The 25,921-nt window shown below is 38.8% G+C and overlaps 1 protein-coding gene across 1 annotated transcript in view; it reads left to right on the forward strand.

Moving 5' to 3' along the window:
* csmd3b (CUB and Sushi multiple domains 3b) overlaps positions 1-25,921 on the forward strand; it is a 322,370-nt gene that overhangs the window by 264,179 nt on the left and 32,270 nt on the right. Inside the window, exons 34-50 of the mRNA XM_070847130.1 lie at positions 4,432-4,545; positions 4,678-4,773; positions 5,715-5,918; positions 6,220-6,344; positions 6,894-6,990; positions 9,657-9,761; positions 9,849-9,967; positions 10,524-10,593; positions 11,168-11,284; positions 11,516-11,725; positions 13,022-13,210; positions 14,236-14,413; positions 18,009-18,154; positions 21,844-21,924; positions 22,656-22,769; positions 22,912-23,100; positions 23,648-23,806. Coding sequence (XP_070703231.1) covers positions 4,432-4,545; positions 4,678-4,773; positions 5,715-5,918; positions 6,220-6,344; positions 6,894-6,990; positions 9,657-9,761; positions 9,849-9,967; positions 10,524-10,593; positions 11,168-11,284; positions 11,516-11,725; positions 13,022-13,210; positions 14,236-14,413; positions 18,009-18,154; positions 21,844-21,924; positions 22,656-22,769; positions 22,912-23,100; positions 23,648-23,806 — 2,313 coding nt within the window. The remainder of the gene's footprint in view (positions 1-4,431; positions 4,546-4,677; positions 4,774-5,714; positions 5,919-6,219; positions 6,345-6,893; positions 6,991-9,656; positions 9,762-9,848; positions 9,968-10,523; positions 10,594-11,167; positions 11,285-11,515; positions 11,726-13,021; positions 13,211-14,235; positions 14,414-18,008; positions 18,155-21,843; positions 21,925-22,655; positions 22,770-22,911; positions 23,101-23,647; positions 23,807-25,921) is intronic.

Below are 25,921 nucleotides of genomic sequence, written 5' to 3' on the forward strand. Positions count from 1 at the left end.
TTTAATGGGGACACCCTGGAAAGCCCCTGAGGGACTCTTTTGAATTTTTTAACCTCCGAAAAACAAGTAGAGATATTAGACATGATCAAAAGATGCTTGCTGGCCATTTATTTGATTTCAGGTCAGCGTTTTATCATTGAAGTGACATTCAAAGATGAGGCAGTTTTTATCTTGCCACGTTTGATCAGCGGTCATTAAGACATAAATGATACTTCATACAGATATGAATATTGTAGAGGATTCTTCACATTAAATGAGGCCGGGAACATTAGAGGAAATGTGAGTCTCTCACACTTTGTCAGACACACTCAGTTCCTCTCTCTCTCTGGTTGGAAAGGGTGCAATCAAGAATTAATGTTTTAAAACTGATTATAGTCAGTAACATTGTCTTTAGTAATATGTAATGTGTTAAATTATTCCAGTTATGTTACATTTTTTTTCTCCAATTTATAGAATAGAGATTCGATTTACAGTTTAATTTTATTCATATTAACAGTGTTACCAAACATGCCGTGTTACTATCAAGTAAAAAATTTAAGTTGCTAAGTTACTAAGTTGTTATGGCTAATACCCCGTTACGATTTCATCGTATTTGTAGGACTTCTCCTTTATCTTGGCAAAGAAATAAGCATGAAAGATTATTTGTGACAAATATTTTGACAGGGTCTTCAACAGCAGATAACACTGAAATTTCCAGAGGAAGCTAGGATATTAAGCGATATTAAGCGATATTAAACGGATATTACGTTGCAACTGTGTCAAAGTATCAATATCATGTGCAAATTTAATTTTGTGTCTCCAAAAAACTATCATGATATTACATATTGACATTTAAATTATTGGTTGGTATTAGAATGAATTAGAATGCTTTTTTTGGGCTGACTTGAGCTTTTACAAATAATCAGTAATTGGTGGATATGATGTCCAATTACACCCTGCGGTGTTGGTGAATAAATAGCAGCTTTCCCTGAGAGTGTTGATGGTTGCTGTCTCATTATATTTGCTTAGCAGCTTCTCATTGTCAACTCCATGTAGACTTTTTGACTGAGAGGCACTAACATTTGGTTGGCCTACATATTGTATAAGACACACAGACAGAAATACAGACACCTTCCCTGAACCTCCCACACAGAGCGAAAAGACTGTTTTGTTGTGCAGTGCTGGAGCTTTACACCGCGCACAGATTTTTTTAAGCAGCTGTTATTATTTAAATGGAAGATCACAGGCTCATAGTTGCAGTTTCAAAACTTTTTGATGATCAGAGAAGCTGAAATCGAGCCCACTGGGTTATTAAATGGTTAATGATGTTTCACCATTCATACAAATGTGCCTTCAGTTTTATCACCAGGTGGGGAAAACCCTTGGCATTCATCCCCGTGGAGATGCCATACCTCCTGTTGAATGGACATGGCTGAGGACACCCACTCAGGCAGCTCATCGGGAGGCATGGCAGCTCCACAGGGATCGATGCCCAGGTTTTCTCCATCTGATGTCAAAAGCTGAAGAAGCTTTTCAAATGAACAGTGAAACATTTCAATCATTTGATAACAAGTCCAATGGATTGGTTTAAACTTTGCTGGACATGGTACAATTTGGACAACTAAACAGATCTACCGAGTGTACGTAATTGCAATGCAGAGAGATTTCACTATCAACAAGCCATGTGGTTAGCACAGTGTGGGACAACAGTGCTGTGATCACTTATCTCTGTGTGTGTGTGCCTTTTGTTTGTGTGAGTCTTTATGTTGGTATTCATAGACAGGCGACAAATTAAGGGAAAACATAAAGTGCCTTAGTAAGGCACTTTATGTTTATGCTTTATGAAGCACATGGGCCACCATGTGCTGCCAGAACAGCTTCATTTTGCCTTGGCATTGATTCTACAAGTCTCTTGAACTCTTCCTGAGGGATGAACACCATTTTTCCGAAAGATATTTCCTCGTTATGTGATTTGATGGTGGTAGTGGAGAGCGCTGTTTAACACATTAGTCCAAAATCTCCCATAGGTGTTCGGCTGGGTTGAGATCTGGTGACTGAAAGCTGTAGCATATGATTCACATCATTGTCATCCTCATCAAACCATTCAGTGACCTCTCGTGCCTTATGGATTGGGGCATCATCATCCTGAAAGAACTCCCATCAGCAAAATGCTCCCCACAAGCCTAACTGAGCGAACAGACCCCTCACTGTAGGGTTCACAGATTCAGGTCTGTACCGTTCTCTTGGTGTACGCCACACATGCCCTCATTCACTTGTCGACAATATGCAGAAGGATGACTCATCTGACCGTATTACTTTTTTCCATATCTCTGTAGACCAGGGCCTATGGTTTTTGCCCCACTGAACTCTCAAATGTGCATTCATCTTTGTAATGAGGGGTTTATGCACTGCAACCTTACTACTATATACCTTTCTATGTAACTGTCGACAGACTTCTTGCTGACACAGTCTGATCACGTCCTGCATTGACATTCTCAGTCACCTGAAGTAGTGTTGCTCTTCTGTTTTACCTTTCATATTGCCCTAATGTACAAGCATCACGGTCATCAAATGTGCACTGTCAACCACAATTTGCAACTCTAATTACTGAAGTCTTTTCCTATAACTGTCAATGTAGATGTCACTTTAGTCACTATTCTTATTGAAACACCAGCCAGCTGAGCAGTCTTTGTGACTGAAGCTCCTGCCATCCATACCCCAACAAAGAACCATCTTTTAAAATCACTGTCCTGATACAAAATCAGACTGAACTAGGCCAGCTCAGTATTTTTATACATGCCATAGACCATGATAGGAGCTGCTTAATTGTACCATGCAGCGCGCCTGTGAAGAAGCATCTGCAATTGTAATGTTCTTCACCCATTTATTCATTTTCATTTTCTTTCTTTAATTTGTCACTCATGTTGTATAGATGATGTTATCTCAGCATGAGTGAAATTCACTGTGTTATCAAAGGTTTTAAGCTATTCCCTGTGTGCTTGAATGCTTTATGAATCTGTGGATGAATGCTGGTGCATATGTGTCCTCTTGCCTGGAATCTGTGCTGTTTAGAGACGGTTTCAGCTGTGAACTCCTCCGCCTGCTCTGCAGTGTGTCGATATTACAGTGAGGAATGATGGAAACCAAAATAACTCTCATTTCCTTAAAATCTATACATGGTGGTAGCTTTTAAGTATTTTTGCTGACAGGCAGAATCTTGTCATTCTTTATGACCACTCAGCAGCATATTCTTATACACATCCTCGTGTACGCCCATGACATGGCTAAGAGGTTAGAATCATCCGCTCTATAGAGTTTAACTCTTTGTTGATAATTTTGTTTTTATTTTCAAGATTCCAATTCAGTGCCAATTGAAGGTCCACTATTTTGTTTCTGTTCTCGATTGCTTGTCATTATTTTAGCATAAAATCAGGTTTTGCATGAAAGCTGACAGGATATCTTTCTTAAGTCAGAGCCATGTGTTAGCAAAATGCGGACCATGCTTTAAAAGAACTCCACAGAGAGAAACTGCCTTGTACAAAGAGACCAGTGACCTCCTTATAGCCTTATATCCTTGGCAATGTTCTGATTTAATCCTTAACACCTCAGCCTTTGGGGCCAAAAGAGAGAGAGAGAGGAAGAGATGGAGCAGCGATATATATATGTGTGTGTGTGTGCATGTTCAGTATGGTGGCCTCATTGAGGCTGAAACGAATGGGATTTATCCTAAAGGACGTTTTCTCCATGTACTTCAGACAAACACATTTTAATTCATGTAACACCTACACATTTGCATCTTAAGGTGAATTACGATTGATTGGAGGACACGCTGATCAACCAAGACAGAGAGAATTGTACTGGTTTGAGCAAATGCAGAACCTCAGGCCTCCAGGGGGCCTTCTAATGCTACCTGCGACTACAGCTGCATTGTAAAATTTCTCGCTATTATATTGGAGGCCTGGGTCTAATTCCTGACCACTGCAGCAGCCTGTTCACCTTCCATCATACTGAAATAGAGTAAAATATGGGTTTTTGGACATAGGTTTGACAGGCTACCACTTGCGGCATATGCCTTTCTTTCGCTACCTTCTTATAATACTGTAGAGAGGATAAACAGAAAAACATCTTGAAAGTCAGTTTTTGCAAAGCCAGCTTTTCATTATAGCTGACAACACTGATACACCCCAGCCAGCTGACAAGGGGGGGGTGGGTTGGACTGGTGCATGATGAAGATAAGGTGATGTTTTGATTGTGAAGTGTCCTGATATGTAATTTTGTCCGACTAGTTGGCTTCAAATAGGAGTTGACATTGCGGCTTAATAAAATTTAAATTAGGTGTTACAGGTTAATTTTATCATTGGAAGGTCGGGCACAGGCTGTGGTATGGAATAATAATTTGAGTGTGGTTAACACATCTCTTTATATGGCATTTTTTCTCTTTTTTGTCTCCAGTCCTCTTTGGTCAGTTTGTGTTGTTCCAGACGTCTCTAAATGATGTGGTGGAAATCTACGATGGGCCGACTCAACAAAACACACTACTGTCTTCTCTCTCTGGGTCCCACTCCGGTAAGGATGAATGGACAGCTTGATATACTGTATCGATAGATGGACAGCTGGACAGATAGACAACCTGAAACCAAACCATTTATCTTTCCTCTTGATGTGCTCTCTCTTTGACTCTGTCTCCTCTCTGTCTAGGTGAGTCTCTCCCTCTGAGTTCAGGAAACCAGATCACGATAAAGTTTACCACAGTGGGACCAGATACAGCCAAGGGATTTCATTTCGTCTACCAAGGTCAGCCAATCACAAGTAGTCAAAGCTATTTTCAAAACTATTAGTGTTGTTATAAGTAGTAGCAGCTGTAATACTTTTATATTTTTACAAAATTAGTATAGTCAGAATCCTTAACAGCTATTATCAAATGCATAAATGTAATTTTATAGGTTTAAAGGTTTTCAGAACTGGCCCATGATCTTCATGGTGAAAGTTTTACACAATTCTCCCCATGATAGGAGCGAGTGTTTGAGTGTATGTAGTGGTAATTACTACCTCATAAAGCTTGGCTTTCTAAGGCTATGGGGGATTATGGGCTATCGCTTGTATTTAGTAAAAGTGGCCATTCCACATGCAATACTACAGTTTTTTTTTATGAATATAAATTTAGAATGAGAAGGATTTGTCAGTAATTTGGCCTCTCATTTCCAGCTCAAAGACACCATAAATGCCTGCTCCCTGACGGGTTAGGGTTAAGGTGCTCGCCAGTGGCAGTCTTGTTTTGGAACGAGCTTTGTCTGCTTGGCAGTGTGCCTCACTGTATTTGCATTTTTTTCCGTGCTCCTCCATCCTCCATTTTTGTAGCATCCTCTTGGATGCATGCTTGCGAACTGGCACCTGGTCACTTTGTGCCGGGGGCTACACGCTCTCTGCCCAAAGGTTGATACCTAGGAACGTCCCAAACACAGCAAAATTAGAAAAAACACGCAGAGGGCATGGACATAAGGCAGGTAGTGGAACATAAGGGATGGCTGAGAGGGATTATTTTTCTGTGAATCTATACATTGTTTTCAAGGAAATTCTTCTCATTCTACCTTTAATTTTTATTTAACCAGAAAAACCATACTGAGATAGTCATAAACAAGATTTCCAGCAATACAACTGTACATTTGGATTTCCTGTCCCTATAAAGGAATTAATAATGTATCCTAATGATTGTGGCATCTTTTCTATGTCTGCAGCTGTCCCAAGAACTAGCTCCACCCAGTGCAGTTCAGTCCCTGAGCCGCGCTTTGGGAAGCGTCTCGGTAATGACTTTGCAGTTGGCTCCTTGGTGCAGTTTGAGTGCAACCCTGGTTATGTCCTGCATGGCTCTACTGCCATACGGTGTGAGAGTGTACCAGACAACTTGGCACAATGGAACGACACCCTGCCAACGTGCATAGGTAAATGTGAATCCAGAAATTTGGCAGAGGACAGACATTTTCCTATTCATAATGCAGTAACATCATAAGATTATTACAGCGAGGATATCAGGCGTACAATGCACTCTCCACAATAAACACAGCCAATTCAAATGCAGATAGCATGTCAATGTGGCTAGACCATAAGCCTAACAATGCTCCCAGGCCTCTGGCTCTCCTCTGTGGGGGAAGAGATGGTACAGCTGACTTTCTCTTTTCCTGCTACTTTCAAACAAAGTGTTGTTTCAACCTCTGCTTTCCTCTCTTTTTTCCTCTCTCTCAGTTCCCTGTGGGGGTGTGTTGACCTCTCGTCGAGGGACCATCCTGTCGCCTGGATACCCAGAGCCCTACGACAACAACCAGAACTGCGTGTGGAAGGTCTCTGTGCCAGAAGGAGCAGGAATACAGGTAGAACCCGTCACATGCTGCTTTCTGGCTGACCTATGTATCATTGGCTTAAAAGCTGAGCAGGCAGGATGTCAAGGAAGATAAGATATTATTAGAAGGATGAATGGATGGATGGTTTGTGAGAGAGGGGCCATCCAGAGATAACTAGATAGCATCTAATCATGAGAGATAATGCCTGATTGTGTGTAAGCTAAACCGCTCTCACGGGCAAATACAAAGGCAAAGATGGCTCTGACACAAAATGGAGTCTGTTACAAATATTTCATGGACATTTTAGAGCGTTTAGTTTAACATTTTAGAGTGCATCACATCAAGTACAGGTCTGTCCTACATCTCCTTTTATGTTTGAATGTAATGAATATTTAAACTGAACACTGAACAGACATCATGTGTTATACTTTCTGAATCAGCTTGGAGAATGAGCAGATTTGTAGATGATTGTACCAGAGGCAATGAAATGATACTTTAGGTGCTTTTATTGAAGATGATGAAACAAGAGCCAACATGAACAAATTCTCTATTTTTCTTCCTCTTTATCTGTCTCTCCAGATACAAGTTGTGAGTTTTGCCACAGAGCATAACTGGGACTCATTGGATTTTTACGATGGTGCCGACAACCACGCACCAAGACTGGGCAGCTACTCTGGTAAATAGTTTTCTCAATATTTGTGATCGGGTTTCTCAATAAAGTTAAAAATATCATGGCCATTTCTTGCCTAAAAGTAATTAAGCAAATGACAATGAACTGAGTGTCAGACAAACTGCAAGAGATTTGCAAGCAGGGTATAGTTATTTTCAGCTAGAAATATACAATTTAGAATTGTATCATGACAACTTTGATAATAATAGGTTTGGGTTTGGTTGTGAGACTGAGTAACTGAGAAAGCATTCATCATTCATGGTGGGATGTGTTTAGATTTGAGTATATAGAGAAAAATCACATACAAGGCCAACGCCCCTTCACAAGCATTCATACGCTATGTAACAACATAAAGAAACACATCTCTTTGGCTTGTTATAAGCAGTCACAGCAATTATAGCTTGACAGTTGCAAGTTATAAAAACACTGCATGCTTTCATGATGATGAGGCATACAAGATGCCCGCCCTGTGGCCCCCTGCTAACAGCGCAGTCAGAGCTAAACTGGTTCCATTTTGAGTCTCCCAGCAGGAGCCTCAAAATGTCTTTCACCTCCTGCTTGTTTATCTGTGATTACTTGAAAGACATATGAGAATTTTTTGTTCCATAGCTAATTTCTCAGCTTACAGTCAAATTCTCTACTTGGAGCAGATATTTCTCAAGCAACGTATGACATGATATGTTAGAGAAATTCATTTGAAAACAAAACAGTTATATTATAACATTATAACATTTCTAAATGTTCCCAAAATGTACTGCACAATATTGCACTATACCTTTAAATTAATTTTAATGGGAAGAGCAAAGGCTTTCTAACTCACAGTAATGTGGTACATTTGATATTTACAACTCATTACTAACAATAACAATCATGTAAGAAGTATAAAGCCCTAATGGTAAGCTTAATAGCATGAAAAATTTGTTTTAATGCTCTGTTTTATTGCTCTGTCTGTCTTGCTGTGCCGTGTCAGTGATATATTCACACACCAGCAGCAGCACACATGCTGTCTCAGTGTTACCCACAATCGTTTGCAAAGTAACTCTCAACAGCTCATGTTAAGATAATGTCTTCAAATTGAAACATAAAATTAAGATATTACTTTTTTTTCATGTTTAATGAAAAAATGAATTTTATACTTAATAAATATGCAGGACATTTCTCACACATGTCTCTTCTCATCTTTTCCTGTTGAAAAACACAAGTGAACTCAACAGAATCCCAACAAAAGTCTTCATGTGTTTGGTCTGGGTATCTGCACTGACTACAATGGAAGTGCCTCTAGTAACAGAGTAATTCACTCACTAACAATCTCTTCAATTATATGTCAAGAGATCACATCACGTTCAGGTTGTGGCATGATAGATATGCCCTGCATTTTTAGATCTGAGGCGTCACTAAGCACTTTGAAATCTGACATTACAGAGGTGAACTTGTTCAAGCAAGTGTTCCTCATTTCATAGAATGTTTTACATTGTAGGAGGAAGTACATCTCTGTCTCAGCCCCATCTGTCGAGCAGTGACCACATATTCTGTCATCTTTTGGTTGCCATGATTTTTCTTTTTCGATTGCTAGTGCCACTGTCTCATGTAATTCGAGGTGGAATCAGCATCTCCTTATGATACTAATACTGCTTTTAGCAAAGCAAAGTCCTCTGATTATTTGCTTGTTGTGTTGAATAAACTATGAAAGGGCTTGACATCATTATGACAAACTGGTTAAGAGATTATATTGTGGGCAATTAAATGATCATGACAGTGACATATTTCCATAAATAAAAGTCATTAATGAATAAATACATGCAAGGAGATGATAGAATGTTTTTACTGGTGTTCTTACAACTGTTAATTAATATTGTAATAAACCCCAAAACAACTGTTGTGGTTAAATCTACATATGTAATTATTCATCATCATTCATCATTTATTATGAAAGAAAAATCATTTTTTTATATGCTGTTATGATAATGAAAGATTTTCTCTAGAAAGTGAACGTGAGTAGCAGGGAGGCTGCAGACTTTTTAAAAATGTGCTAATTAATTCCCAAACCAACATCTATTGGCCTAGTTTAGTGTTCATTCAGAGGAATGTTTCTGTAACTTTGATATGTTGTGCTGGGACACCTGCCACTAAACAAACAAGGCTTTGCTCACAGCTCACTGGTCTCTGAGAAACTCTAAAATCTCCACAAGTGGCTAATATCACAAGATACTTTTACCACTGTTGCATCTTCAAGCAAGCCAAGACAATGACACTTTCACTGATAAGGAGATTAGAGGTGGTTAATAATCCTTTACATTAAAGTTCATCATCTGTTATGTTATGTTACCATGAAGGGCCCTGACAGAATTACACTGTTGCTCTGTGCCAGCTTTGCTTCAGTAATGCAGTACCGTCTCTCACTTTGTACTTTGCCTTGCCACGCTAAGTAGGTCAAGCTAACATTTTAAAGTGGTTTCAAGTAAAACAGATGTCTCATATAAAAGTAATTCTCCGCTCCCTCCTTCGAGAACACTTCACAAACAAAAAAGGAGTGAAAATGTATGTTTGGGAGGCCTTTGTTGTTTCCATTGCTGTCAGATAACTAAGATCCTTTCCTTTTAAGCCTCAGTTTAAAAGTGAAAAAAATGTGATCGTGGTCCTCTGTTTCTCTCCTCCTCTCCCCTTGCTTTCAGGCACCACCATCCCTCCTCTGCTGAATAGTACGTCTAACAACCTCTATCTCAGCTTCAGCTCTGATATTAGCGTCTCAGCTGCTGGTTTTCACCTTGAATATACAGGTAACATATTTGTTTTGAATACAGCTCTATCTTCACCATATGTTAAACATACACAACGATGATGATTTTTTTTATTTCACGTTTCAGCTATTGGTCTGGAGTCATGTCCAGAGCCTCAGACTCCAAGCTATGGAGTAAGACAAGGAGACAGATTTATGGTGGGAGACGTCGTGCAGTTCTCATGTGAACAAGGATACTCTCTTCAGGTAAAGATACAGCCTATATGTGAATATACTGTTTGTTTTTCTGCACCGATTCAATCTAACTACTGGGGGAGTGAGAAGAACTGGACAGTAGCCATTTTGGATAAAACACACACATGCACTAGACGTTGTCAATTGTTTAATGTTAACCAACTACCAGATATGTAGGTATGTAAAATCATTCAAGGCTCCTCAGCCTGCCTGATGTGCTGCCATTCTTTTTCTCCCCTGGCTGCACAACCCAAGAACTATCTAAACTGTGAATCAGACGGAAACCCCACTCTCGGGTGGTTTTCCCAACTCTTGCTAAACACACAACTCTGGTGTGGTTTGCACAACTCCTGAATAATGTATGTCTCTGGTGTGGTCTGGCCAATTTCTGTGTAGTATGCAGCTCTGACGGAGGTTTGCCTTCCTCGTGCTTAAGCTCTACAGTATTAATACAAATGGCTTCAGTTGGTAATTGGAAAGCACGGATATCATTGCTGAACAGATAAAGCAGGACTTTTAAACAAATCACTCAAAGCTTCTCTGTGACAATTTGCTTTTACATTTCTAGGGAAACGCTCATATCACCTGCATGCCTGGACCTGTGAGAAGATGGAACTACCCTGTACCACTGTGTCTTGGTAGGTGTTGTCCAATAGTACATATAAAACATACATGCACTTCACATGAAATGTGTTCAAAAACTTCACTGCTGCAGAAATGATGCAAGCAGTTTGCACTGCCTACCCTGACTTTCTAGAACATAAGCTGTTTGATCAATTTACTATTCTGTGATGAGCTGATTATTTAGTATTCTGTGCAGAATATGATTAAGCTTTTAAACTGATGCAAAGCTAAAGCAGTCTCTGCCGTAAACATGCAGAGTGTGCCAGATCATCAGCATGCACTGAGGCGAACTAGAGGAAACAAGCCCTGGACATGCGTCTACTTGCACAATGGTAATTTATTTAAGAAGGGTATTTATTAAAGACTCAGAGTATACATTTTTTATTCAAGATGATGCAAAATTTCAGGTTGAAGATACTCAAGTGTCCAGCCAGTAGCAGTCTTAAAAAAAGGAGAAAACTGTATGTCTGCTGTACTCAGCAAGGTCAGCCTCCTGCTTTTGATGTGTTGCTTTAAACACTGAACCACCATTTCCTTTTTTTTTCCTTTCTTTTTCTGTGTTGTGTGTGTGTGTGTTTCTGTCTCCAGCCCAGTGCGGTGGGTCTATGACAGATGTAAGTGGAGTGATTCTAAGTCCTGGTTACCCCGGCAACTACCCCAGTGGATTAGACTGCACATGGACAGTCAACTTACCTGTCGGCTTTGGTAAGATACACTGCCAACTCTGAACTTGAGTAAGAAACAGTGTGCGTGGTTCTCCCTGCATTTCTCTGTCTAACTGCTTCCTCTGTTTGTCGGTTTCTTTCTCTGCCTTCATGTATCCATGTTATTTATGGACTGATTTATCCAATTACTCACTCACACACTCCCTCACTCAGTCAGCGTTAGTGGCTGTGCTGATTGCTGAAAATGTTATAAGCGCTGTATTTTTCTCAGGTATCCATCTCCAGTTTGTGAACTTCTCCACTGAAGCGATCCATGATTACTTAGAGATCCGCAGTGGAACACTGGAGACGGGCTCTGTCATTGACCGGTTCAGCGGTCCAGTCATCCCCAAGCCTCTGTTCAGCACCACCCACCAGACCAGCTTCTTCTTCCACAGTGACTATTCACAAAACAAACCAGGGTTCCACATCACATATCAAGGTAAATATTTCTACAAGTTTGTCTCCACCATGGTGTGTACACTGAGCATTTGGTAAGCAAAGAAAACAAGAGCAGACCTTTTTCTGAAAACAGCAACTGTTGGCAATTTGGAAACTCATTTAGTAGATTTATACCGTCTGACTGTGACTTCATTTCTCAGGAGCAAAACAACAAAAGTGTCTGCATTCAGACGATGATAAAACATCTGTCTTGACTTCTAAAGCACTTTCCAAAAAATTACAGGGTGCATGCAAGTCCTCGTCTCTGGATTAATTTCAGTATTGAGATTAGTTTTATATTTATTCTATCTGACACTAAAAAGGTTTTCAGCAGTCATATATTTATTATGACAAATCTTGTGGATAGCCTAAATTTGTTACAGCTAATTCCATTAATGTGCAAATTACAGTGACTGATGAATAATACCTTTTATCTCATCACTGCCAAAGTGTTTTAAAATAGGACTATTATTGCTCCTAATGTTTGTCTTTCCCGCTCATGCAAACCTTTGACTCTTGTAAGTTTGGCTGTGAAAAGTCACCATGACTAAAGCGTTTAAATGGCAGACTGTCAGATTTAATTTGAGTGTATTTTGGCAACATCAAACGAGTACAAGCACAAGCTTCTTTGGTGCATGATACCCTTGTCAAAAAGTCAGTAATCTTAATTTATATCTAGAAGTCTGCAGCTGTTGTTTTTTTTTTTATCAGAGTTTCTCTTCAGCATTTCATATTTCAGTGTTATTTAAAATTTCAGCAGCAGTTTGCTGTAGGTCTTCATTTTGAACAAGCCAGGGGAATTATGATTAAGTCTTTTTAGCTCTATATGAAAATTAAGACTGACAAACAGCTTTTAAGTAGGAGGAGAAAGATCATTTTACATACTCAGAGTAATTTAGGGCAGAGTGTAGTCCATTTGCAGGATGTTTAAAATGGGTTCTAACTCTTGGACCAGCAGCTATGGCTCCTAAAATCATTTTGCAGCATTGGCCAGAGTGATTAAATATCAGGAATGTTGTGACTTATTGTATCTTAATGCTTGTTTTGATTAATTGTAAATTGATATTTCTACATTTTGACGTTTTCCTTCCTGGACTAGATCTATTATGTCTTATAATGACTGATTATTGGTTAGGCTTTTTATCAGTGTTAGAATGGTTGGATATCCTTTTTATGAATAACTTAATTTTTCAGTAAAGCAGCAGTGCACTATTACTAATAATACTAATACTAATACTGCTCTCTGCCATTTATAAACTAGCCCTGTATTCGCTAATCTGGGTCATTGTCTCTCCAGCATACCAGCTCCAGAGTTGCCCAGACCCTCGGCCATTTCGAAACGGCATTGTGATTGGCACAGATTTCAGCGTTGGGATGACAGTGTCGTTTGAATGTCTGCCTGGATATTCTTTGATCGGAGAGGCTTCCCTCACATGTTTGCATGGCATCAGCAGGAACTGGAATCACCCACTACCACGATGTGAAGGTAATACCGAGGGTCATCCCTGCACCTATTCCTGTGCCAGAATGACTGTGTCTGTTTGAATGAACTGTAAAGTGTTTATTTTAGTCCGAGAGGTTTCATATGTTTACAACTAGACCTGAAATTGCCCCGTACTGTATTGTGAAGGGAATACAAACTGTGTTAGTCATTTCTGTGCTGTTAGTTCCGCTAATATTTAATAAAATCTCAGTTTCTCAGACAAACAGCATTTTATATGGGGTTTGTAACATGAGACTAAGATGTACTCAGATACTAAGGAACTTAAAACGTACATGTATACTGGTAAACTATTCTTTCAATCAAAAAGATGAACAAGAAGATTTTGGAGACCATTTATATTTATTTATTATACCTACAGTAAAAGCACCCTCACTGCTTTCTAAAAGTAAGCAGTATTTTCCTTGACATTTCTTCTACAGTATAACTAGTAGATGTTGAATGCAGCACTAGAGCAAAGTGGAGAAAACATATAAAGCAATCATAAACATATGCAACTTGTAACTCAACACAGACATGAAAATAGTTAAATTGAATAAATGGGGGAACGTAAATTATAATAAAGATAAAATAAAACAAATACGGAAGAAGTAAGAGAGGTGTCAGGCATGTTGATACTACTCTGTTCCAGTGTTAAAACTGTATCATGTAATTATATTAACTTTATGGCAAGTAGCTGCACACTAATCTAGTTATTAGCGCTCCAACATTCATTCTATGACCTTTGATTAAGAAAAGTGTAAATATAGTCTTATAACTCTCATTCATGGTAGCATGACACCACTGATGAGCAGCAGCAACACTCCTGAGGAATACCTGTGCTGCAGAACTGAAATAAAACTGTAATGACAATTTATTAAAGGTATTAAGGTGTTATCCTGTGGTCATTCCATTACTGATAGATACATGTCCTCTCTCAGTCATCCAGACAATTACTAAAGCTTCACAATGGTGATACTAATTTGCTGGTCATTTATTAAGGGTGATTCTGGTAATATTCTGTCTCACAGCTCTCTGTGGAGGCAACATCACATCATTAAATGGAACCATTTACTCCCCTGGTCACCCTGAGGAATACCCCAACTTCCAGGACTGTGTGTGGAGTGTCAGAGTTCCTCCTGGACACGGGATTTACATCAATTTTACCGTACTGAGCACTGAGCCTATATATGACTACATTACCGTATGGTAGGTGTTATTAATTCATTTTATTTTCTTGTTTTTCCACATCTTTCCTCTACTTCTCAACTGGCATCATTCATCCTTATTATGTGCTACTTTTACATCTTTTTCTGCTTCATTAATATTTATTTCAACAAGAGGAGTTCTTTTATTATTTGGCTGAAAATCCATTTAATTTGCACCACATATTAAGAGAGCCTCCGCTACACACACACACATGCACACACTTCCTTTCTCACACAGGATGTCATGCTCCTAAACATCTTTTCAGAGCTGGCCACTAATTGGCTAAATTCCTGCAAGGGTTACTATGACTACAGATGTCTCTCCTTGAATATAAAGTTACTCTGACATAATTTCCTTCTTGTCATGTTTTACCCGTCTATCTTTACTCATACGTCTCTCTCCCTTTCCCTCTGTTCCTCACGCTATCTCCAAGTCTCAGTCGCTCTTTTATGTTATATGCAATCCATCTTTCTCTCCTTACCTGCCCAGCCTTTACCTCTCTCTTCAGTATTCTTTTTAAAGAGAGCGGCTATTGGCAACAGCAGACATTTTGTCAATGCAGGTGTTTAAATGCCGCTTAGACATCATGTTGCATAGTTTTCTGCACGTACAAAGCGGCAGCAGAACCATAAATAGACTGTGCAATCTATTTCTATGGCTGCCATGTTGCTGCCCCTTCTCAAAAGCTAAAGCCTATTTCCTATAAATAGACAGCAGGGTGCAACATCAACAGTTTAGAAAAACGTCACCTGGCATACAGACATGGAGAGGCAGGGCTAGACAGGGAAAACACAACAACAGCAGGGTAAGACATGGTGTGCTGCTGATTGACTTGCAAATTATGTATTTTTAGACCAACACAGAAGGCTCAAATGTCTGTCTTGTACTTTTGTTATCCTGTCATGATGTAAGCCATGTCAGCCTTCCAGATTTCCAGATCTGGCTGTTTCCATGGCCTTCAGGAAACTCTAACAACTCTAAACATTATTATAACTAAAAACTTCTTTAATCATCTATGGAGAAAGTCTGTGACCACAGTGTACCCTTTCCAGACAAGTACCTGGATGACCCACACATGTCCAACATCGACTATCAAAGAATTACATTGATAGTCTACCATTGAAAGGCAGGTACACCAAGAAATTGAGCCTTGTAAGCTTGAAACAGTGACCTTATTCTCTTCCAGAATTACCTGAGGTCAATTACAATGACATCTACCACTATTTTGTCTCCATTCAAGTCTCCATTTAAGTCTAGTTTACCTTTGGGGAAAACTTTACCTTAGGAGGTTCTTATTTAGATGCAAATAACAACCTAAGGGATCACTGCTAAATGTACCACCTAATGTCTGAAGACTCATTTATGGCCAACAACAGTCTTGAATGTTCAGTATGATTGTCTGGCTGCAACCTTGGTCAAGTAAACAACGTGCTTTGGAAACATAATTATGCCAGTTTTTCATAATTGAATTGTAACAATCTCACCATCATTCAACCAACAGTTAACAACAGAAAAAAAGATTAAGGACTATTTTAACTATCGATTAACATATTCCTTATTGTTTCCATTAATTGTCTAGCCTTGACAGGAGATCTCTATCTACACATGCTCCAGTTTACGAGTTAACTTAAATGAATAGATCACTAATAACCCTTCAACATCAGTTGATTAATATTTTAGTCTATAAAATGTCCAAAATTTGTAAAACATTTGATAAAAGTTCAATATTGCTTGTTTTTTCCAATCAGTGATCCAAAAATCAAAGAGTATAAATACACAATAAGCAAGAAACAAGAGAAAAGCAGCCAATTCTCATTTTGAGAAGCTAAAGCCAGAGAATGTTTGGCATTTTTGCCTTTTAATCGACTTAAACAATTAATCAGTTATCAGCACTGTGGCAGTTTAATTTTCTGCCAATCGACTAATCATCAAAATGCGTCTAGACAGTGTATAACACAATCACACAAATATAAACGCTTGTTGTTGAAAGTGGATACGTGCTTCTATCATAACATAACTGATGAGTTGCTGCCAGTACTATGAAGTGCAGCTGCTTGTTCTTTTCAACCATGGGGGTGTGGTTTGTTGTCTCATATCTTTAGTGTCTCGATGTAGCTCATCGCTACAATTTGCAGCCTGCCTTTCTCACAGCATTGTCGAGCCATGTGCCGTCCACCCACAGCCGATTCTATGAATTCTATGAATTGGCCGCACAGCATGCTGCTGACCCTGCTGTCAACTGGAAAAAGTGAACAAACTGCTGAACTCTCACAAAGCAAAGACAGCAACCACACGCAAACACATTCTGAGCTCACAATCTCAGTCACACAGCCACAAAGTTGGTTTCCTGTAGAGAGCACAGTGTCTGTGGCAAAGGTGTGATTTTCACAGCAGTCTCCTTAGTCCAGAGCCAGCCAACCTGACAGTCAGTTAGTCTGCTAATTGGTCTCATACTGGGAGGCTTACTACAGGACTTCGTCGTAAGTATTATTATATATCTCACAGATGTTACTTTGTGCTGTGCTACTTCATACGTTCCGTACTGTATGTGTATTCATATTATATAAAACGCTAAAACATGAAATATGCTGCCATAATGTACTCATAAATGTTGGTGAGTGTTAGCATCAGCAATAATCATCAGTGGAAAGCAACGACTGAAACTACTCTGATGACTCTGAACCACTTAACGTGAATAAGAGAAGGGGATGATTCCTTACATGACCTGACAGGTATAATTGGCCTCATTCAAAAACACTTAACAGCAGGAAATAATCATTTCATTTAACTTCATCATGATACTTTTTAATCACTGATAATGAGCCTGCTATTGGTTAGTTACAGTCTGACAGCTGGTGGGTCTGGCATTAAAGATTAACTATGCTCACGACATTGCACAGAGAGTCTGACCCGCCAGTTGACAGATGACTTCCTGTCTGCTTTCTGTGGTAAGTGTGTAACTTTTCATGAATGCCAGGCAGATATTAGTGGCAAAAACTAAAGCCAAGTCTACAACAGGATCCACATTTGTTATTCTTATGATCTGGCAACAGCTCAATCAATATTTATGAACTTTATTCATCCCAAAGCAAGAATAAGTGAGGCAAAGCTTTAAACTGTGTTGTTATTAACAGAAAAAAAAGGAGCTGCTCTTTTGTAAGTGAGTTGGAATTTGAGTTTGGGAAGGCTTCATATCTAAATGAGCTTTGTGACATTGTAGTTTGGTTTGTGTTGAGAAAGAAGATGAGCCCATAGCCACGGAAAAATCACTCAGGCCGTCAGCGCTTGGCTGCACAATGTCCGGCTTCATTCGCAGTCAATGGAGCAGCTCCAGGTTTTGTCTCATAAATAATCGTTGATTCTATTCCATCTTTGTTTCTAGCCTCGGAGAAACCATTTCCTGATCACAAATAGCCATTTAACTGTCAGAGATGACTGCAATAACTTATTCAAATTATGCTTTAGGTTAACTTTTCTCTTCCATTGTGCTAAAAAAGAAGTCCATTTGTTTTTGGATCTTTAGTCTCTAAGTACCCCCTGTGTAACTGAAACTTTCTGGGTATGTCTGTGTGATTCTCTGTTTGTTTCTCCGTAGGGATGGTCCAGACCAATCATCTCCTCAGATTGGTCAGTTTAGTGGGAACACAGCTTTGGAGTCTGTCTACTCGACCTCCAACATCATCCTCATCAAATTCCACTCTGACTTCTCTGGAGCCGGCTTCTTTGTCTTAAGCTACCATGGTAAGACAGTAACAACATGATCAATGGTGTCTCAGAGCTAGTGATCATATAAATGCACTGCATACAACCGGAAATTTCATTTAATTGTTTGTTCAGTTAAAAATGCCATTCTCATTAACAGTTTTCTCTGTTGTCCTGAGGTATAGTGGTACAACTATAATGCTATCATTAGTTGTAGCTGCAGTGATGCCATCGATCTGTTTGTTGTGTTCTCTGTTCAACTTCATCCTCATTACGTTCCACTCAGAGCTGCTTCCTTTGACTCATTCTGACTCCTGAAGTTTAGCCTTCCACTGGAACTTTTTATTTTCTGAATGAAGACTGCATCTTTTTCTCAGCCATCCACAGTAATGATATATTAGTCATAGTGGCGCTATTGATAGTTTTCATGTTATGAATTGTTATTGGCTTGTTATTGTCTGCAGAGAGGTCCACTTTAGAGTTTGGTCAATATTTAATAGCTTTTATCCATCTGATTTAATCTTTGAGCCAACGCAGGCATTTTGAATGCCATTACTCCTGCTATGTGTATGTCTAGTTATTTTAAATGATAGTCAGGCTTAAAATTGAAGTAGTCATATAATACCTACTACGTAAAGTCTGTGATGTGTGATACGCTTTTGGATGGTATTGAAGCCCTTTTTTCAGGTCTCATTGCTTAGTTAAAGAACAAGCACAACAGTTAGTCTCTTGTCCAGATACGTTAATAAAATACTGCAGTCGTCCTTTGGATGAGTCATCAGTGCAAGGTAAGCTGATAGCCAGTGAACATACAGTATGGTGAATGCCGTATATAATAGAAATGTTGCTATCATTAAAAGGAAAAATAGCTTACAGCAAGAGTTTGGTGAAGTTGTTGTTATTATTGTTAACCTCCAGTTATAATTTCTTTTGTCCCCTGTCAGATTAAAAGAAAATACTTTGATAGCTTTCACTTTTTAACCACACAAGAAAAAAACAGAAACAATCTAAAGAAAACTACTTTTAAATAATTTTGTTTTAATTGACTTAATTAATTGTTTTGATTGGTAGTTATGCAACTATTTGATAATTTAAATGTAAAAAGTAAACATGTATTTTGTTCAACAATCGATTAGACTAGATCAGTTAGATTAGAAAATTATGAGATTTTCATAGAGTGATGCCATCACTAAACCTGCATAAATAAGTATATCTTTGCACGATAGCCTGACATAGAAATATTGCTGTCTCAGACACACACACACACACACGCACAGTCGCCATCGCTCCATAGAGTTATGGAGATTGTATTTTTGCTGGTATTCAGCTGCTCTTTCTCCATGTCAAAACTGTCTATGCCGTTCAGTTTTTCATTTCATTTCAATCTCTTTGCTGTGGTCCTTCAGTGCACTTAGATTTCCCTTTGTTTTCAACCGCCGTTTAAGATGAAAACCTCCTCAATCGTCTTTTTTCTTGTTTCGCCTGTCTGCCTGCAAACATCAATCTTCAAACACTTGGGCCTCTTTGTTTTTTTCTCTGTATCCATCTACTGCCTTTTGAAAACATTTAACTCCAATTATCATGCTTTTACTAATTTCTTTGACTTGAAACGTTGAAGACTTACGTATTCCTTCATGTGTTTTTAAATAATGGCTAAAAAGTGCTTATAGTCCATATGATAATGTGTTGTCATTCACTGATGATAGCTTCAAACTATATTCCCTCACTTTTGACTGTTTTGGAAAAGCAAAAACACCTTCATATACTATGTGTTTAGTGTTTGTAGTACGTATGTCTCACATGTCATTTTGTCAGCGTAGCCAGATTTTGTACATTTAAATTCATTACTGTTATCATGGGGAAATTTCATAAAGTTAATCCCATAATGTTTCACTAAAAAACAGCATGGTTTCAAAATTATAAGAAAATCGTTTTAAATTAAACTCGTGTGCACTTAAAAACCATCAAAGGCCATTTTTCTAAAAACCTTTTATTTCAAAAGTTGCCTGTTTGGTTGAAGTTTAGATTTGACAGAATGGCTTCTAATGAGTCTGTTTTTACCCTTCACAACACAGTTTGTTATTCCTTTTCTAAGTCTCCCTGTCTCCCTGGCGTGCACACACACATACACAGAAGTATATATACATGTATATTTTCCTCCCTCTCTCTTATGTAGCTTATATTTGCTTCTTCCGGAAAGTTTCTGTTCGCTGCGCTTTAGTTAAAACATGTCAAGTTGTTTTTTCTGAACAGGCTTTCCTATTTCAGAAAGATGTCATGTTGTTAATGAATTCCTCTTGGCAGGTTTTAACTGTCAGCTGTCACACTCACACAGAAACAGTACCATCTGATGGATTCAAGTTTATTTTCAATTTCTGCTTTATTAGAAGATGTGCAGCGCAGTGACAAGGGATGATGGATTAGAGGGAGAGCGAATGACATGTATGGCGGTGGTTGTTAGCATTATTTTGTCACTTCTGTTTTATTAGACAATATAACCCGAAAACAGAACAGACGGGCAAGATAAGAGGTAGGTAACCATAATATAAGCAAGTTGGACACCCTATTTGATAGTGCGGGGAACACTTCAATTCTTAGTTAATAGGTACAGGAAGAATGTGCATGTTTCCAAATGGATTCTCTGCAGCTGGAACTTGTCACAATAAAGGACAAAGTTCCTATATTTTTTCCTCATTGTCCTTCAGTGACGCAAGTGAAATTCAGAATGTCACTGTTTGCATTTGAGGCAGCTCCTGCAAGTTTGCAAGTGCAGTTTTGGTTTGAAATGCCAAATAAACCCCAAAGGAAGCATCAATCCACTGTTTAGGGATGTTTATCTATGTCATTGTCCTTCTGTTTGTTTATCTCTGGGTCAAGGTTCTGAATGCCAGTGCTTCCATACAGAAATGAGGGATGTATAGTGGTGAATAATGCTGTCATCGACATGAGACTGAGAAAGCCAATGTGACATGAATGTGGAAGTAGCTATAAAAACGGTCTTGGAGCTTAGTTAGATCAATGACAGTGAACCTCTCCCCATCACGCACAGACGCACACACACAAACATATACATGCACACACGCAGACATGCACACAGACACAGACCACAGGCCTTTGATATGCATAAGAGCAGCAGATACTATTGGCAGGTCTCATTTTCATAGTCAATTTCATTCTTATAGACTTATAGCCCTTAGCCCTTCCTCTCTTCCCTCTCTTTCCCTCCCTAAGCCCCCCCCTCTCTCACCCACTGTAAGTGAGTGATCTATGGTCATGCAGTAATATTGATTACAGCCCTCAGCTCAGTAGCTGTGAAGCCAGTTTCTTTTTATGATTCAAAGCAGTGCTGTATCTGTGTGTCCGGTCTGTTTCTGTTTCCATGCTTTGCTGACCTGATCATCTGAACTTAAAAAGTGGAGTTAAACTGAAACAACCAATATTATGAATCAGACAACAGGTTGTGTCACTATTTGTTTTTCTAAAGGTTTTCCTCTCTTCTTTGGGTCAGTTGTTGCAGGCATAGACAACTGGAAGCTTACAGATCAGTGCAGGTAGACCAGCAGGTTACATTTAAAACAGTAAAAATGGGACTTTTCACCAGTTTCTTTGGAAACAGCTTTGGAATAGCAAATAGTTTTCTCTGTCAAGGTTAGGTTTACCAACCACGCTGTGTATAACGTCCATGTCTTTGTCCTCTCTCCTCCTCTCTGCTGTGTCTGTTCTCCTAGCCTACCAATTAAGGGTTTGCCAGCCTCCTCCAGAAGTGGCCAATGCTGACATGCTGATGGAGGACGGCGAGTTGGAGATAGGTGAGTGGTCTGTCTGCCTGTAACACCTCTAGACATATCAATTTGATGGAAGCAGCAAACCTGAGACTTGCAACTTTCCATGAGAACAAAAATCATTCACAGTGAACACAGACATGCAATACTTAATTTAAATTCACATCAGATGTTTGGGTTTTATATTTTGTTACACAGTATGTTTGTATGATGTAATTTTTTCTTGTCAGCACAGATGACGATACACTGTACATAGTGGTGGAAGAAGAATTCAGCATCTTAGCTTGAATAAAAGTAGCAGTACCACTACAGAAATACCCCATTGCAAGTAAAAGTCCTACATTGAAAATGCTGCTGTAATTTTACATTAAAATTATTATCAAAATCTAATTAAATCAAAACTTAAAGTAAATGAATAGCCACTCTGAGTGGTGTACAAATATATATTATATCATCAGATTATTGTGTAATTTATACCGTTACAGTTGATAAAGGTACTTTATATATTGTTGGATAGTTTAATCTATAACAGCGCATCATCATTATATGGTGATCACATGTTATCTATTACAATTTCATTTGTAAAGTAACTAGAATGGCTGTCAAATGAATGAAGTTTGGTGAAATACAATATTTTCCCCCAGTGCCTGAGAAAGTGTACTTAGTTACATTTCACCACTGGCTGCACTACAGGACAATTTTGTTTCCTTCTCACTGACTTTTACTTTTGTCATATTGTATTGATTTTGTATGTCCAGGTGACATCATCAGGTACAGGTGCCATCCTGGATTCTCATTGGTTGGCAGTGAGATTCTAACATGTCGCCTAGGAGAAAGACTACAAATGGATGCACCACCTCCAATGTGCCAAGGTGTGTGTATGTAACTGCGATAACAACTTAAGTGTTTTGAATTGATATTTCAAATAGCTGATGTTGACAACACTGAAAATGGTAAAACTAGTGTGCACTCAATTAACATAACCATTTCCCTCCCATCATTTTCTGTCCATAGTCCAATGCCCTGCACATGATGTACGCTATGATTCGTCAGGTGTCATCCTGAGCCCTGGTTGGCCAGAAAGCTACCCTAACCTCCAAATGTGTTCATGGAGCGTTACAGTAGAGAAAGGATACAACGTCACCATCACCTTTGAAAGTTTCCACACTGAGAGAGAGTTTGATGTGTTGGAGATTTTTGATGGTAAAAAAACACACTCAAAAGCACACAATGACATACAGTATAACCAGAAATATGCTCTCAGAAGAGTGCAGATCTCTGCCAATGATCTCTGCTATGTGTAACCATTAAACCTATAACCACTATAAGCTTCACAAGATAGTTATTTCACTTTTCTGTGAAGTCAAACTGAAGCAGTTGTGGATCACTGATCATCGAGGGTATAAAACAGTCAATTAATAAAACAGATTTCTCATTCAGCATTCAGACATGAATGTGCAAAAAAAAGATTAGGCTGACCGGTCCGGTAGTTTAGATTAGAGTTCACCTAAGAAGTGCATCTGTTAGAGCCATGTGTGAGCACACACACATAAAGACAATATCTCTTTCTCCAAGGTGTAAAGATGAAAGTTGATCACTGTCCGAAAACTAGACTAAACTAGACTAGAATACCGTTGTGGCCACAAATTCCCCCAAAACACCTAAATAGAACAGATGACAGTTTATTTGTACTATCTCATTTGCTCTCTTTGTCTCTGTTTCCCTCTCATTTTGTCTGGATCTCTCTCAGGTCCAACACCCCACAGTCCCACTCTGGCAACGCTGAGCGGTGACCTGCCAACACCCTTTAACATCACAACCTCTGGCCACCAGTTCCTGGTCCGCTGGTCATCAGACCATGGCACAAACAAGAAGGGCTTCAAAATTCGTTATGTTGGTGAGTACCAAAGTATGTATCCCAACTTTATTTTACTACTACTTTATATTATCATAATGCATGGAAATAAGGACAGAGGTAGACAGAGACAGACAGAAAGACAGACGGACATTCTGAGTTAAAGAGCACTTGGAGGAGTTGTTCAACCTCTAAGTTGTGTCAGTATTTAGATAATAATTTTGAAAAGTGAGAAACAGTCTCACACTGTGACATTGTGGCAAGAACAGGGATTATACAAGAATGTTACAGTATCATTAATTTCTTCTTGCCCATGTAATTAGTTTCTTCATCTTCAGCTTACTTTCCGGCCTCACTTCTGTCTGTCTCCTAAAGCAGTTTACTAAATTGCACAATGGCTTACTTCTTAACTTTTAATCATGCAAGGAAAGCTTGATGAGCACAGATGCTGTTTTACAGCAATCGTTACATTTACTGTGGACAGTCTTGCACCTGGGCCTGCTAAGTATAACTTAAGGCTGTTGGGCATTAAGCACCATCACTTGAGTAATGAGGTTTGAGTGTTTTATTCAAGGGCATTTTTTTGACAGCTAAGGGGGAGGAGACACTATTACCTGTTTGCTTTTTCACTACATACTATCGAGTCAGGAGGCTGTTTCTTTAACCTTTAAATCACCGCTGTTCTGTATGATGAATTATACGCTGATTAATAACAGAAAGAAAACTCCCACGACTCTTACTCTCAGTAAACTTCTTTAGTTGCTGTGATTAATGTGAGCATTTGCAAGGATTGTTAAACATATGTTATATACAGCTACTAATAACATGGTTCAACTTCATTAATGTTTTTTTTTTTTTTTTGTTCTCTTGTTTTTTTCACTTGCATATGACAACGTTCTCCAGCCACCAGTGTGAGAAAGCAAAATATGCTCAGTTTTTAATAACAACTAGAAAATGTAACTTTTGTTACCTAATTATTAGTTTTCAAGTTTCTTTAGTCCTTCAAAGTTCTTTATTGTTATATACACAACAATTGGAATGAAGCGCTGCACAAAGAAAGTTGATTTGTTTTAAGAAGAAACATTGTCATTAGAACAATATAAGGTGGTAGTTCAAAATATGTTTAAAAAAAAGTAATTGTGTGACTGAAATTAGCAGTTTAATGCAATCAATCATAAAAATACTATGGGGTCTAAAGAGTCTAGATTGGATCTAATGAGAGATTGTCTGGTTGCTTTCCCTACATGCCGCTCTGTCTGTGGCCATCAACTTTAAATACGCCGTGCCAGACAGCTTTTATGTGAAATCCCTGACAAACTGTACAAAACATTGCAGGCACTGATTCTTTATTTTCAACACAAAGAAAACACTAAAAGGAACAAAATTCCCTCACTAACTCTTAAGTGGTTCTAGGTCATATTAGTTAAAAAACCCACCACACAGAAGACTCCTGAGCCAGTGGCAGACCAGAGGGACACATAAAACAGGCTCATCACTAATAATTAAGGCACAGTTACAAACTTTTCTGGTCCATGTCCAGTTTAGAGAGCTACAGACCAGGCAACTTGCCCAAGTTAACATCTAAGTGGACCCAGGCCTGGATAATTTTTATATGATATGACTGAAAGACATAATGAAACTGCTACTGGTAGCTTATTATATGAGATACTGACGTCACTGCCAATATCTCATTCCTATATCTGCTATCATAGATACAGAGTCAGACCGAGAATACAGCATGCCAGTAATCTAAAAATAACAGACATACTTAGACAATGCTGAACTTGTTGCCAGGGTGTTGGCAGGTCAGCAGGATTCCCTCATGTTTTGCCTGCAGCTGCAAGGATAGTCTGAGGATTAATGTTTCTTGAAGTAAGAATATCCATAAAATCGCATTTAGCCATTGATGACTTTGTGGGCAGCGTGTCATAGCGTTTCAGCATTCATACAGCTTGTCGGATAGATCCTAATTGGCTGAAACACACGGCTGTTACGGTGTCATAACATCTGTTAAGCTGGGAGGTGTAATCACTATCATAAATGTGGTCATTAATATTCCTCACAGAACTTTTTGTTTAGTTTAGATATTAAGATATTATACTTGGAGAGACAACAACTTACTACATCTCCTGATTGTAATAGCACTGTTTAAAACACACAATCGAAGCT

Source organism: Pempheris klunzingeri, chromosome 16 (genome assembly GCF_042242105.1).
Source record: "Pempheris klunzingeri isolate RE-2024b chromosome 16, fPemKlu1.hap1, whole genome shotgun sequence".
Taxonomy (NCBI): domain Eukaryota; kingdom Metazoa; phylum Chordata; class Actinopteri; order Acropomatiformes; family Pempheridae; genus Pempheris; species Pempheris klunzingeri.